Source organism: Rhinoderma darwinii, chromosome 13, assembly GCF_050947455.1.
Source record: "Rhinoderma darwinii isolate aRhiDar2 chromosome 13, aRhiDar2.hap1, whole genome shotgun sequence".
In the NCBI taxonomy this organism is placed as follows: Eukaryota; Metazoa; Chordata; class Amphibia; order Anura; family Rhinodermatidae; genus Rhinoderma; species Rhinoderma darwinii.
The window spans coordinates 18163233-18179950 of record NC_134699.1 but is presented as its reverse complement, the minus strand read 5'-3'; the positions used below and the strand labels follow the sequence as shown (position 1 = coordinate 18179950).

At 39.1% G+C, this 16718-nt stretch overlaps 1 protein-coding gene across 1 annotated transcript in view; it reads right to left on the bottom strand.

Annotated features, from left to right (window-relative positions):
* Positions 1-2857: 2857 nt before the first annotated feature.
* The window catches only part of NGFR (nerve growth factor receptor), a 60633-nt gene continuing 46772 nt past the window's right edge, over positions 2858-16718 (bottom strand). The window contains exons 3-6 of the mRNA XM_075845813.1: positions 14607-14966; positions 7541-7757; positions 6455-6603; positions 2858-4719 (exon numbers count right to left, since the gene is read on the bottom strand). Coding sequence (XP_075701928.1) covers positions 4424-4719; positions 6455-6603; positions 7541-7757; positions 14607-14966 — 1022 coding nt within the window. The 3' untranslated portion in view covers positions 2858-4423. The remainder of the gene's footprint in view (positions 4720-6454; positions 6604-7540; positions 7758-14606; positions 14967-16718) is intronic.

Sequence of the window (16718 nt, the reverse complement as noted above, 5' to 3'; positions counted from 1 at the left end):
GTTCTTGGACGAAAGCAGACATTTATTTTTTTCAAATCCTGGACAAACCCTTTAAGCGGTTATTTCCTTATAATCCATATTGTTGCAACCACCAGAGGAAATATAAGATTACATAGGAAAGAGATAGAAGTCGGGGGGAATTCATTATTATATTGATAAGTAAGAAGTATACAAAGCAGTTATATGGCTTATGGTCAACATTGTCTACCTTAGTTATCATAGACCTGTTTGCTATCAGATTTCTCATGTTACTTTTTAATGCTATCGTCCACAGTGTTTTAGGTATCTATTGCCCAAAATACCTGCTCAATTTAGGCAAATACAATAAAAAAAAAAAAAATAATAGGTTGGGACAGTAAGAGTAGTGGAGAACATGTCCATGTCGTGATAGGGCTGAGCTTGAGTATGGTGGCATTATGTGTTAGACCTCGTGCCCAAAAAAGATCTCATTAGATGCTTTTCGTGGATTCAAGGCAATTTTGGGTGAAACCATTCACTAATTGATCATCAATTAAGAGTCAAACATATCCTATGGGTTAATGGCATCCTTGGTATGGCCCAAGAGGTCTACCTGGTGAAAGGGTCCATCTTGTGCTTCATACCTCTGTGACTCCTCTATATTTAGCCACAGTCATGTACAAACATGAAATCTTGTACTAGACAACTAAATACATGGGAGACGAAGACTGAGAGCACCATGACCATGTCTTCTCAAAAATGACATCTTAAGAACAGCTAATGGTCTGGTTGACTATCTGTTTGGACCATCAACGTCTTGGGCGTTTCTGTAGAAATAAAAGCTATTTTGGATTTAAAAAAAAGCTAGAAAACGTCATCATTCGCCTACTGGCTGGAATGTAGGTCAACACTAACTGTTAGTAAAATCTACCACAATGTGTGACCACCTAGTCTTGACTAGACCTTGCCACCAAAGGATCAGGGATTCTATTCTGAACCCAACTATTGTCTAATATTGTTAGAGAGAAGGTCAGGTGAAGCAAGATCCCCTTCTACTAAAAACCCTGACTACTAAATCCATCAATCTGGCCAATTAAGGGATTGGTGGATTTTATAAGATGTTGGAGCAAGCGTCCATAACTTACACTATTTTAGATCTTTAAGGATTTGAGGGTCCTACAGAGGATATAGGATTGGTTATATGTAGACTGATGGTCCATTTTTCTTTTCATTTTTAGATCCTCCTGACCTTATAAACCCAAGAAGAAAGCTGAAACTATGTTTTTGATGTGAGACACCAAGAAAATCTCATGTGACAAGCCACGTAGGAGACACATGGAAAATGTATGCATTGGAAAAGGTATTATTTCCCATAACAATCAACCAGATTCCATCTGCCATTGGTTTAAGAGAATTTGAAGGCAATGACTGGTTACAATGGGTAACAAAATCCTTATCCTGGACACCAGACTGTCTTAGTGTCCGTAGAGTTGGTTATTGTGTTTTTTACGGGATGTATCTGACAATATGTGGGTTACCCTGACATAAGTAAGACTGCTCACTAGTATCTGGTCTCTTCCGTGTATGGATCGTTCTATGTCTGTCTATTTTATCCCTGAGTGTGTCACAGGCTGGAGGTATTTAAGGTGGCTGTCTATAGGATTGCTATCACAAGGCAGTACATATAGATAATGATGGCGGCTAATGAGTCCTAGTCATTTACATATTAATTTATGTCTGAGACCATAGAAAGGGTTTTTGAATTAGATGAGTGCCACACAACATGGTGTCATATCAACTTCTGTTTGGTGGTTCCAAAGTCTACTTCAAGGAGGCCACCATTGTGTGTTAAACCAATGTTCATGAGTCTACAATCTATCAATTCACCAGGTAATAGACATAATATGAAGGACAAAAGATCTCATGCCTCTGTGATGTCACCAGTGTTGACCCTCAAAAATGACTGTATCCATTGCAGATGACAGGAAGGCTTTACCTCTGTTTAGTAAGGAGAAAATACTGGATCATATCTTAGAGGACTTGTCACCTCTCCTGACATGTCTGTTTTACTACATAATTGTATTCCTCATGAAATAACATTTCTGGAGCATCTTTTCCTGGAACTCTATGATGTGCCGTTCCTCTGTTATTACTTCTAGAAAGTTTAGAATAAATTGACAACTGGGTGTTACCAGTTGGGGGGGGGGGGGTGTCACTACACAAATTGATACTGTCCAATCAGTGCTGACAGAGTGAGACTGTGTAGAGACACGCCCCTTTGGTAACACCCAGTTGGCAATTTATTCATACATTTCTAGGAGGAATAATAGAGGAATCGAACAACACAGAGTTCTAAAAAAAAACATGTTTAGGAATTTATATTTCATGGGGAATACAAGTATTTATTAAAACAGACATGTCAGGAGAGGTGACAGTTGCCCTCGAAAATTTATGGATATGGTTGTTATTGGGAACTTAAATGATAAAAAATAAAACTTTTTATAATAGGGTGCGTTAATATTGCATGGCTCTATACGGGATAAGTTGTATGCCATTGGTACCAACATGAATGATTGTCTCTGAGCCTGATGAAAGTCATGGCATTATATTCAGCTAGATGCTTGGCAGTAATACTAGCTTGTTCTCTGCTGGCAGTACCCATCTATATATTTGCAAGTCTAAGTCCCTATAGGTTAATTGCTGCATGCTTGATCATATATATATATATACACACACACACACGTACATATATATATATATATATATATATATATATACACACACACACGTGTGTGTGTATATATATATATATATATATATATATATATATATATCCACATTACACAATACTGGTGGTCCAATGCACACTTCGATGGCAGATTTATGTGGTTGTACAATATTTGATATCATATAGGTTGTTTATTGATGGATATTTGAATTAAAAATAATGGGGCAGATTTACTAATGTTGAATAAGATTTAGACCGCATAAGCTTAGACCAGGCAGTCTGAAGATGCACCCAATTTATTAATGGGACACGCTGCATGATAAATTTGGCGCATCTTGCTAGACACTTTCTCTTGTTTGGCTTAGTTTTATACATTTTGTTGCATTTTTAAGCCACACACCCTTTGCTAGTCACTTTTCTAAAGTATCTAGTGAGGCGTAAAGATCTAGTCTAAAGTATAATGAACCAAAATATGCCAATTTTTCAACACATTCTAGATGCAGACACAATAGTAAATCTGCCCCACTGTCTGAAAAATGACGGTGCACCCATTTCCTGCACATAGTGGAGGCTGCCAATATTCTCTAGGAACCGATGACATCACTGAGGCTTGAAATACAAAGTGCCTAAAATTTCACTAGTTGATAGTAATCTAAAAGGGATTGTACAGGATTAGAAAAACATGGCTGCATGACACCCGTTTTTTGACACATTCTAGATGCAGACACAAATCTGCAACATTGTCTTGCTAAATCTATAAAAAAATTTTTTTATATATATTCATATATATGGTGTGTCATTTCCTGCACATGGTGGGTGCTGCCGTTTTTCTCTAGGCACTGATGACATCACTGAGGCTTGAGATACAAAATGCCTAAAATGTCACGTGTTGCTAGTAATCTTAAAGGGGTTGTACAGGATTAAAAAACATGGCCGCTTTTGTACCAAATACAGCGCCTTACCCGTCCATAGGTTGTATCTGGTATTGCGGCTACGCTCCATTAAAGTGAATGTGACTGAGCGGCAGTACCATACTCGACCCATGGATAAGTGTTGCAGAGGTTTAGAAGAAAGCAGTCATGTTTTTCTAATCCTCTACAAACCCTTTAAGGGCTTTATGTTGACAAACAAAATGGCGGCCTCTGCATTGTCCAGGGAGAGTGGGTTTTTTTTTTTTTAAGTAGAGATTTTTCTCATTATGTAGACAAAATGATCTAAGCTTCGGTCACAATCTTTGGGTTAAATATGGTGAAATACAACCGTAAGAAAACCAGGATTCTGTGTCGCAGTACTGTGACTGCACCCAGTCAACAAACCCTCTATAGGGTAGCAGCTATTTTGGTTATCCTGGGAGGGTCACCATTCGAGGCCTATAAAACAATAGAAAAATCTAGATAAAAAAAAAATAATTGACTATAGAAGAAGGTGGGTGCACCTTTGAATTCTCAAAGCAATATCTAAAGATTCATAGTTCACATTTCCTTATCTCAAAGTCTTAAGGTCCATCACAGTGAGAAACCTGGAGATACAGGACATGAAAGGTCCATAGAGAAGATTACACACCACAATACTGAAAATAATGCTTCAGTGCAGACGGATTGTCCGTTAATACTGGGTAAAAAGGGTAGCTGGGGGGATTTTGGGGTTGAGGGGCAAACTTTCCTTCACATCTCGTGCGGAATGCTCCATTGAAAGATTTCAACATGGAACATCTTCCTTCTGTCCACTACGTCTTGATTACACGGGTGAGGTAGCAGTAGAGTCGCTGTACAAGCTCTGGGCGATGTCCTCCCTTTGTATTTTGCGTAGAGCTGAATATAGAGCGTCGGTGGTGGCGCAGTCCTTGCCGGACCAATCGGAAAGTAATGCTCGTACCGGAAAATCCTCTCTTGTAAAAGTGTCTATGATCTCATCCTGGTATCCAAGTTCCCCAGCCAGATTTCTCCAAGTCTGATCCAACGATCCGCTTAGAAGCTTCTCCACCTCTTCTTGCTTATGCGGTGATAGGTTATTGTATAGAAGATCATTCTTCCCTATAGAAGTGAATAGACAATTATTATGTATGTCCACTTTGAACAATCCCTTTTTGTTTAAAGTCTCTCTCAATATTAAGCTAATTACAAGTCCTGCTGCTCGGACCCCCGGCATTTAGCTGTTTACTGGGAGGGAACTTAACAGGAAGCGTCTAATTTCCCTGCAGTGCCTCCACAGGAAAAATTAGGTATTACACGATTCCCATTGAAATAAATGGGCTGTCTATGTAATGCATGGGCCTGTTGAGTCCTCCGGAACAAGAGACGCTCTTTTCAGTCATGCTCCACTTTGTCTTATAGAGGAGGGTCCTGAATGAGTCTTACCAACTTTTTTCTAGCTTAGAGAAGGATATTATGTCATCTAGACATTTTACGCAGAATTGGGCAGCATTAGTTTACATTCATTCAACCATGCATGGGGCATACCTCTATAGAAATCTACTTCTGAATGCTAGATCCATAGAAGGGCATATATAAACGATATCCTCCCTGCAAATTGGTGGCCCCAGAGATCAGTGGTTGACTATACAGGACACGTGCTCTCGAGTTATAATATACTCAATTACACCCCATTTCTTTATGCCCAGAGAGTCCTATATATATATATATATATATATATATATATATATATATACATTTACACACATTCAGTGTCAGTGGAGTAACTGAGCTCACATAAAGTTATATGAGGTGGGTTATCTGTCCACAGATTTTAAGGAACAGAATTGCCATCCCTAAAAGTACTATATGTTCCCGTTTTATTACGTAGATTGATATTTACTTTCCTGGTTCCTCATTTTAACCTTGGCTCCATTCAACAGACCTAAACCCTAGGAACGCTACTTCCCTATACTACACGGTCTGGTTAATTTCCTTTTAATCTCTAGGGAACTAATGGTAAACCAAAAAAGTAATAAAACATTGGCACAAAATCAGTTTCCCAACTTGTCTTTGACACCTTCAAGGCAAAATAATATAATATATATTCAGGCATTTATCATAGCGGCAGAGTCACAGACAGTACATGTGACAAGTCCTCACTTGCTGTGTTTCTCAGGGTGGTTTCAGTACATCAAACTCAATATATTACTTGTCAGGAGTAAGGAGCGAGGCGCTGGAAGAAATTGCTCTTCCAGGGTAAACTATGTATTAAAAAAAAAAGGAAAAAAAATATCAAGAATTGACACTCACTTGATCAAACTTAAAGGGGTTGATTACGAGGGTCTACTTTTTTTTCAGGAAACAGCACCACTTTTGTCCACAGGCTGTGTCTGGTATTGCAACTCAGCTCCATTCACTTTAATGAGGCTGAGCGGCAATACCAGGCACAGCCTATAGAGACGGGTGGTGCTGTTTCTGTAAAAAAAAAAAAAAAAAAGATGGTTTGCCTGATCACTGGCCCGTGTAAATGGGCTTTGCATTGGCTCTGTTTGGATGCTCATGTATGAAGAAATATAAAGTAACAGGTAATTAAATTGCAGTTTTGACTCAGTAGAACCTCCACCAGGTTAGCGTTGTAGTAGTGGTCCTCTTTGGACAGCCCCTTTCTATTAGATAGTTCCTGAAGGGACTATCAGATAAGCTATTATCACGAGGATGAGCGAATCTAGAGTCCCCCTGCATCGCTATTATTGGGTAAATGAAGCGTTATGTGGGTCCATTAAAGCATTTTTTACTTTTGGCTGCAGTGAAATGTTTGACATTAGACGTTACGGCTATGAGGGTCTTCCCCTACCTTGCGTGTGTCCTGCAGGCTGCTCAGCTGTGCTGTCACTATTCACAGAGATGCCACTGTCACTATGAAGCTTCTCCCCTTCTGGAGATGGGGTCTGGTTCACCGGATTACTGTTACCCCCTTGTTTGTTCTGTTTACAGCTGTTCCACCTGTGGAAATATAGTGTAATAATGTACAGTTCACATCTATACAGGTATTAATGCATTGCAATAAATCTGAGGATATAACGGTAACTCATGCCACAGTGTAGACACGTTTCTAAATGGGTTGTCCCATGTGGATAACTTCTTATAAAGAAGCCACCGTGGCGATCATCTTATGCTCGCAAGTCTGATTTCTCTCACCCCTAATGATTAGCTATTATGGGCAGGTGAAGCTGCGGTCATTCCTTTACCCTGCATGTATCAAATATAGCATTACATGGTGCCCATTCAGTTGAATAGGAGACCATGTAAAACATGTTTGCGCCAAGTCCGCCAGAGAGGAATCCACTCTCCATTTTGGTTCATAGAGGGAGTGCCAAGCAGGGGACCTTCCTCAATGATGTCTATATGCCTGAAGAAGGCACATGTAAAGGCGCTATCCTGATGGGACAACAAATTTGACTAATATATTTTATGAAGACGTTAGCTCATCAAATCAGATACAAAGTGGATTTTGCCATAATCCTTAGCGCTGGGTGAGATCACAGCTCCCTGTATCTTCATCTATGAGTCTCAACCATGGCAAACTAAAATATTGGAAATCATATGTTGCCCGAGTGGTACTGCCATTGGCCCTATATTCAGCTTTGGCTCTTTTTGTTTTATTTTTGCACCTTGTAGGCCTTATTCATAGCTTTTGGAGTTGGTCTTGTAAGGTGTGATAATCCTAATGAGCACTGAAAGTATGGCCTACCGGGAACAGCGATGGGTGCCATGATAATAGGTGGGGAACTTTACTGTTTACGGAGGATGACTACTTATTTATAAAAGAGACAAGTTGAAGGCACTCATCCTTAACACCACATGGGCTTCACAAGACATGCCTAGCTAAACAAAAAATACCAAAAACAAATATAAAAGGTGTAATGACTGGAAAACTCACCTTTTAAAGACTATAAATGCTACCAGTCCTGCAATAACAGCTGCCAAAATGGAGCAGTAGACCGGGATGAGGTTCTCGGCTGCTCCACTTGGAGAGATTGGTTCAGTACCCCCAGTAGATGGATTGATCGTCTCCATATCCATCATAGTGCTGTCCTGAATAGTTGGATCTGTGCTTAGAGTAAAAGGCGTCACCGATGCAAAACGTGGATTGGGATCTGAGAAGACGAAAGAAAAAACAAAAACTTTGCTTTTTATTCCACTTACTATATATTGCAATTTGTTATTAGGTCACCAATAAGACTTTCTAGACATGGTTGACATTGCTAGATCTCAACATTCCTGTATGGGAAGATTTAGCAGAGAAGATAGCCTCTGGACCACAGCATGAGAGCATGGATACTGAGGGAATTTTTACTTTTTGAATTAATACAAAAATTTGCAGGTGTCTCCCTGCCGGAAGGTTTCTTTGAATATTGATTTTCAGCAGATTTTTGAGGTCTTTGTTTTGTGGAAGCCCTAAGCAGAGTAGAACTGATGTAGGAAAATTAGATGCAAACGTCAAGGTGAATTGGAACTTTGCCCAATAATCGCTACAGTGTAGGACGCGAGGGGAATAACAATCATTGATATACTATATTGAGTAAGAATGTAGAGATAAAAACTCCAATAGTACAACACAAAAAAAAAACACTATATTAAAAAGATCCAAAACCGAAACTTTTTGGGAGAAAGGGGGTTTTCATGGCCATTTCATAAGTGGACACATGCTCAAGGACCACAGAGCTATATCGACCCTAGTAAGGGATGCTGGAGGTAAGACAAATGAGTTTATGGTAATGTAAGATGCAAGATGCTAGGGGCCAGAGCAGATATGGCCGCCGGCAGTGCCACAAAGTACTTTACTGTATCATATGTGTGTAAATGGGTAAAAGAAAAAAGAAAACCTGCTGTGTACTATGTACTGTATAGACTGGATATTGTTTGGTACTGGAGGATTTTCCCAAAAATTCCTTTGCCCTCAACACAGGGACCAGTGGGAATTATAGATATACTACAAGCTAAACTTTATTTTCTGAGATGTTAAATTTCTCAGCAATTTGGTGGGTACTGATCTAATTGTGACTTTTTATTTGCCCTCGAGCAATGCAATGACTGCCAACACTAGGAAATATTTATAGTGACTTAATCTCCTTGTACCCTGATTTTGAAGATTTGCCTTAAGCAAGACCTAGATTGTCTGCCAACCATACAAAAGATACTAGTGACAACTTTATAAAAGAATTTTCACAACATTTTCTCGATTATTGGAATGTCCAAAACAGGTTTGTGCTGTCTCTGATATGATTGCCAAAAGCAAGTCCCGCTACAGTTCCACCTTATGCCCAGTTCAAGGGGTTGTCTTGTCGTGGCTCCTTGCCTGTCTGCACGCCTTGTAGGGTGAAGCCTAATTCTAATTTGTGGCCTACCATGTGTCCTTTTTCCATGCAGGATGGGCATGCAGGGCTGGTTTTAAAGAGGCTCTGTCACCAGATTTTGCAACCCCTATCTGCTATTGCAGCAGATAGGCGCTGCAATGTAGATTACAGTAACGTTTTTATTTTTAAAAAACGAGCATTTTTGGCCAAGTTATGACCATTTTTGTATTTATGCAAATGAGGCTTGCAAAAGTCCAAGTGGGCGTGTTTAAAGTAAAAGTCCAACTGGGCGTGTATTATGTGTGTACATCGGGGCGTTTTTACTACTTTTACTAGCTGGGCGTTCTGACGAGAAGTATCATCCACTTCTCTTCAGAACGCCCAGCTTCTGGCAGTGAAGACACAGCCGTGTTCTCGAGAGATCACGCTGTGACGTCACTCACAGGTCCTGCATCATGTCGGCCACATCGGCACCAGAGGCTACAGTTGATTCTGCAGCAGCATCAGCGTTTGCAGGTAAGTAGCTACATCGACTTACCTTCAAACGCCGATGCTGCTGCAGAATCAACTGTAACCTCTGGTGCCGATGTGTCCTCGCTCGTCCGACACGATGCAGGACCTGTGAGTGACGACACAGCGTGATCTCTCGAGAACACGCTGTGTCTGCACTGCCAGAAGCTGGGCGTTCTGAAGAGAAGTGGATGATACTTCTCGTCAGAACGCCCAGCTAGTAAAAGTGGTAAAAACGCCCCGATGTACGCACATAATACACGCCCACTTGGACTTTTGCAAGCCTCATTTGCATAAATACAAAAATGGTCATAACTTGGCCAAAAATGCTCGTTTTTTAAAAATAAAAACGTTACTGTAATCTACATTGCAGCGCCTATCTGCTGCAATAGCAGATAGGGGTTGCAAAATCTGGTGACAGAGCCTCTTTTAACTATTTATATGGGTGATACACTAATCATCTACGGAACCCAAAAGAAAACCGGGGTCCTCTGATGACCGTTCGGTAACCCTATCCAGTCAAGAGTAGGAGAAAAGGTGGTCAGGTATGCGTGTACCTCTCTGTTAAAGTCTGAGGGAATTGCCGGATCAGAATTTAATTGGGTGGGTCAGGCGCATGATCAGCCACGTCTCCTTTGTGTGGTTGTGAATGGGTGGGTTGTGTGGGGTATAATTCCCAGAAGTAGGATGGAACCCTCCACAAAATTCTATGCCCAGGGACCTATATCATCTTTAATCCAGTCATATTCAGGATAATTTCCTGGGGTGGACCCAAGGTACCCCAGTTCAACACTAACAATAACGCTTGGTGAAGGCTTCTGAATGCTAATAATTTGTTGACTTGGTCAACTAAGTAGACCGCCATGCTGGAAAGTTTCTGTAGTTACTGAATATTGGAAATGGTAACTGCTTAAGTCATTGAAACTGTTTCTTTGAAGCAATTGAAGATCTGAAATACAATGTATTGGAGGAAAAAGACTACTTTATGTATATATTGATTTTCAATAGTAGATCTGGAAGACCATATATAGAAGGGAAACGACGATATATCATGAGTGCCTAAACTGCCCAAAAATTTATATTAACATCTGTTGTGATGGACAATTGTGACCACTTTGAATAATTTTCCGGTGATCAGGGGTCAATACATATCTTGGGAAAATGAAATAACCAGGTTGTATTTCTGTCTGAGACTACCATCTATTCTTGGCCTTGCAGGATGGTGATGATGATAAGGTTGAGACCTTTTTTGGGTGAAGTTGGCTTATGCAAGCCATAGGCAATCCTCATTGGACCCTATAGTCTGATATGTGCTTAGAGGTGTCTTTGAGCTAGTGGGCTATTCCCAAATGTTTTTGGCCAACTTTTTAAAGATGGTGTAGGGTTAAAATTTTAGAAGAGCCCAAAATTCAGAACTATTGCAGTCGAAAACAATGTAAATGTAAATGCTAATACAATATATTTACATTCTCCAGTCATCTTCGGAAATACACTACATCTTTAGCAGACTCCATCAGGCTATCTCTTCACTAATGAATCCATGCAGAGCATTGTATTCTGCGGAGAGATGTCTAGGACAGAGATGGCCCTGTTGTGGTCTAGGATGCCCAGGGGCAGTTTCCTGCCTTTGCTGTGCCACACAATAAGGTCACTGTGAGCCATTAGAACAATGAGTCACAGACAGACAGAGGGACCGATCATTAAGCCGACCTATTAGCTTGGTTGATGTGGATGTTATGTCATCCCAAGTGTATGCGAGAGTAAAGGCTTAGAGTTAGTCTATCTGTACAGTGATGCTGGCCCGTATATCTGCAGGCATGGCTATATATGTAGTATAGCAGAATACGGTGTATGGCAAAAGTCATTGAAAAGAATGGCGTAATAGAGAGCTATCTATCTATCTAATCTATCTATCTATCTATCTATCTATCTATCTATCTATCTATCTATCTATCTATCTATCTATCTATCTATCTATCTATCTATCTATCTATCTATCTATCTCATATCTATCTTCTATCTATCTATCTATCTATCTATCTATCTATCTATCTATCTATCTATCTATCTATCTATCTATCTATCTATCTATCTAATATCTATCTATCTATCTAATATCTATCTATCTATCTATCTATCTATCTATCTATCTATCTATCTAATATCTATCTATCTATCTATCTATCTATCTATCTATCTATCTATCTATCTATCTATCTATCTATCTATCTATCTATCTATCTATCTATCTATCTATCTATATATCTCATATCTATCTTCTATCTATCTATCTATCTATCTATCTATCTATCTATCTATCTATCTATCTATCTATCTATCTATCTATCTATCTATCTATCTAATATCCATCTATCTATCTATCTAATATCTATCTATCTATCTATCTATCTATCTATCTATCTATCTATCTATCTATCTATCTATCTAATATCTATCTATCTATCTATCTATCTATCTATCTATCTATCTATCTATCTATCTATCTATCTATCTATCTATCTATCTATCTAATATCTATCTATCTAATATCTATCTATCTATCTATCTATCTATCTATCTATCTATCTATCTATCTATCTACCTACCTACCTACCTACCTACCTACCTATCTATCTATCTATCTATCTATCTATCTATCTATCTATCTATCTATCTATCTATCTATATCTATCTCATCTCAATTTCCAAACGAATAGGCAGCACAACACAGATTCCAATTCAGTGAAAAAAGGTTTATTCACCCATACGTTGGTGCAACGTTTCAGCCCACATGGGCCTTTCTCAAGCATTCACGTATGGGTGAATAAACCTTTTTTCACTGAATTGGAATCTGTGTTGTGCTGCCTATTCGTTTGGAAATATATATGTGGGACTGAAGTCTGAGGTCCTAAGGCTGGTGCTACGCATACTTTGCGTTTATATGTGCTGCTCTTCCTTTTTCTACTTAATCTCATAGCTATCTATTTCATATCCATGGGATAGATAGATAGATAGATAGATAGATAGATAGATAGATAGATAGATAGATAGATAGATAGATAGATAGATAGATAGATAGATAGATAGATAGATAGATATGAGATAGATAGATATGAGATAGATAGATATGAGATAGATATGAGATAGATATGAGATAGATATGAGATAGATAGATAGATAGATATGAGAGAGATAGATAGATAGATATGAGAGAGATAGATAGATATGAGAGAGATAGATAGATATGAGATAGATAGATAGATAGATAGATAGATAGATATGAGAGAGATAGATATGAGAGAGATAGATATGAGAGAGATAGATAGATAGATATGAGAGAGATAGATAGATATGAGATAGATAGATAGATAGATATGAGAGAGATAGAGAGATAGATATGAGAGAGATAGAGATAGATATGAGAGAGAGAGATAGATATGAGAGAGAGAGAGAGATAGATATGAGAGAGAGAGAGAGATAGATATGAGAGAGAGATAGATATGAGAGAGAGATAGATATGAGAGAAATAGATAGATATGAGAGAGATAGATAGATAGATAGATAGATAGATAGATAGATAGATATGAGATAGATAGATATGAGATAGATAGATATGAGATAGATAGATATGAGATAGATAGATATGAGATAGATAGATATGAGATAGATAGATATGAGATAGATAGATATGAGATAGATAGATATGAGATAGATAGATAGATAGATAGATAGATAGATAGATAGATAGATAGATAGATAGATATGAGATAGAGACATGAGAGAGATAGATATGAGATAGATAGACATGAGAGACATGAGAGAGATAGATATGAGATAGATAGAGAGACATGAGAGAGATAGAGAGATAGATAGATAGATAGATAGATAGATAGATAGATAGATAGATAGATAGATAGATAGATAGATATGAGATAGAGAGACATGAGAGAGATAGATATGAGATAGATAGATAGATAGATGATAGATAGATAGATACATTTTGTTTTCTTAATTCAAAAAAATACCCTAAATTCAAAGAAGTACTAGCTGTATTAGTATGAGGTGACCATTATTTGAGTATCTCTATTATCTTCCCTTCTTTATCTAGCCCCTTGATACCTAGTTTCCCCTTTCATGGATGTTTCCATTGTGGTGTCCCGTTCTAGATACTACATCAGCAATCTCTCCTGTGATTCTGGGACACACAGTTTATATTCAATATAAAGTATCTAATTTTTGTCCGTGATACCTGGCGTTTTGGAAGAGAATCTGGAACGAGTCCTGTAGATATCAAGTCAAGATATCTAAAGAATTAATGAATTTTCCACAACTTTAAAGCAGCTTAGGCATTGGACATGTGGACGCACTGCTGAGAATACTACAGTGTATATTCAATATTTCCTGCAATACATATAACCTTCCAATGTCTGTAGGAGTCTTATAGCCCCAAAAATGTTGTCCTTAGAGGGTTGTCTAAGAAAAAATGGTCTGCTTTTTTCCCCCAGAAACAGCACCACTCTTGTGCGCTGATCATGTCTGGTATTGCAGCTCAGCCACATTTATTGAATGGAGTTCTGCTGCAATACAAGACTCAGCCCATGGACAAGTGTGGCCCTGCCCTGTTATTGTTCAGCTCACTAACAATAAATTGAGAAACCACTGAATTTACTCCCTTACAGTATTATGTCCTCCCTCACAACAATTTTTTATTTTATTTTTTTGCTTCAATGAATCTACAATAAAAAAAATGAAGCAGCTTTGTAAATAGGTTTGACAGAAAATCTCCTTTCGTTTTGGGTGTACAGCTTCTATGCAGACCTATGTGTCTACATGGTAACAGACTACACCCAAACACTGTCTAGTCGTATCTTGTAGTCATACTCTCTTCCCTCTATTCCCATGCTTGCTGTTTACCAGATGGTAGGAAGTATGACTGCAGGATCAGACTACACAGGGTTTGTTTGTAGTCTGTAACCATGGAGACACATAGGTCTACATAGAAACTGTATACACAAAACAGTAAATTTTTAATCAAAACTGTTTGCAAATATAAACCAATAAAATGTAAATGTGTGGTTTGAATATTATAAGGATAATAGTATACTTTTGTATACCGCTGCTTTATCCATCTATACTCACCGTAGCATATTGTGTCTGCTGTCGTGGTGCACTCTTTCATCAAGATCTCGTCCTCTTCACAGATTGTACATGGCAGGCAAGGGTCCATGTTGTTGTCCACATTTGAGAAGGTCCATTCAGGACATTTTTCACACATAGTGTTCTGGTTCATATAACATGGTAGGACCATACCATATCCCACGGGACACGTCTTGCAATGTAGACATTCTCCGTCGTCCTCGCTTTTGTAGAATCCATAAGCACAAGCACACAGAGCGTCATCGGTCTCCACGCAGGGAGCTATCATACGCTTGTTACCATCGCATTCGGTGCAAGTCTTACAGGCTTCCGTGTGACTGGTTGTATCTGAATAAGTTACACCTATGAAAGAAAAAATTGAAAGTCAACTCAAGGTCATAATCGTTCCTAGGAAAGGAAGTACTGCCGTAATACAGCATGCGATGAAAAATGCCGCGGAGGTATTTCTAAAGGGGCTAACATTACCTGTAGGGCTTGACTAGGGGCCTTAAGGCCCTTTTAAACGGACCAATTATCGGGCAGACAAGGGTTCATATGAACGCTCGTTCCCAATTATTGGCCTATGTAAACAGGGCAACGATCAGCTGATGAACAAGCAAACGATCATTCATTGGCTGATCGTGTAGTTTATGCAGCAATAAACATTATCATTGTCGGCGGCACATCTGTGTAAACAGGGAGACGAGCTGCCAACATGATGCAAATGGATGGGGACGAGCGTCGGAGTAACGATCGCTCGTCCCCATACTAGCTCCTTGTGAAAGGAGCAAACGAGCGCCGATTAATGAGCTGTTTCGTAGATCGGCGCTCAATTTTACAGCCAATATTAGCCGGTGTAAAAGGACCCTCACGGCCAGGGGCATACATAGAAAAAATTAGACCCAATAACAAAAGCAACAATCTAGTGCTGGTTTCAACCACCCCCCTTGCCATCTATAGGAGATATAACCTTTTGGTAGATTCTCCTCATCTTTGTTTAATAAGGTTATATTGCTTTGGTCAGATATTGCCTCATGCAGGTACCCACCAGGAATGGGGCCTACAAATCTGGGGCACCCCTGCCCTATTGGTCTTATAATAGTGCAGGGGTTTCTTTTATTGTTCTTTTGCCCTGGCTTACAACTCACTCTTACCATTACCGCCTCTTTGTCTTGGTCTTCCTACTACATTACATTAGTATTTACTCTGTGGTGTATGGTGAGGATGCTGTCATGACTGGTCCCACAGGGCGCATTAGCCACCCCTGCTGAAGGGGGCGTATCAGATGGCATGGGACCAAAGGCTGATGACCACCTTGAATCTTAACATTAATTGTATAGCATTATTATTTAGATATTGAATAGCACCGTTATCAACGGACTACAGATGTATGGGGCGGTTATCTGGTCACTGTATGCTGGCATTATGTGGCACTGCTATATATTATTTTTGCAGTGTATGAATCTGGCGGCACTATATAGCATTTAAGCAACTGTATGGAAGGGTTATATTGACATGTACGGCATTGTTATTTGGACACCATATTGTATGGCTTATAATTAGGCCCGGTTTGGTATGGTTATTTGTTCACTGTTTAACTGTACAGTGTATGGAGCAGGGGGGCACCAACATAGGTTACCACACAGGGCGTCATTCAACGTAAAGGCTAGCCCTGGCTGGTGTGGTCTCCTGTGGTCATTCCGAACTTATGTCCCTTATAGCCAGGGGATGTAACATTGCACAATGATCCTATATTCAGAGGTCCCAGTCCAAATTTATTTTTACATAGACAGTAGTATAAATAGTGAATCCTAGTGGTGAATACTAGATCTTGCACCCAATCCTTCTTTAATAAATAATTTATTAAAATATATGCTTTCACATAATTATATACAATAAAATACTGAATGCTGCTCGAATTTATAGAAGAATGGAAGTTATTCTTAATTAGAGGACCCCTAACCTTGTCAAGTTGGACACGTTGACTATACCCCATCTCATTAAATGGAATAACAAGCTGGGAAGCCATGCGTTTCGCAAGTGGAAAACAGATGCACCATAGATATAGCTGCGGTGACTCACAAATATGACTCATTATACTGTACACAAGGCAGG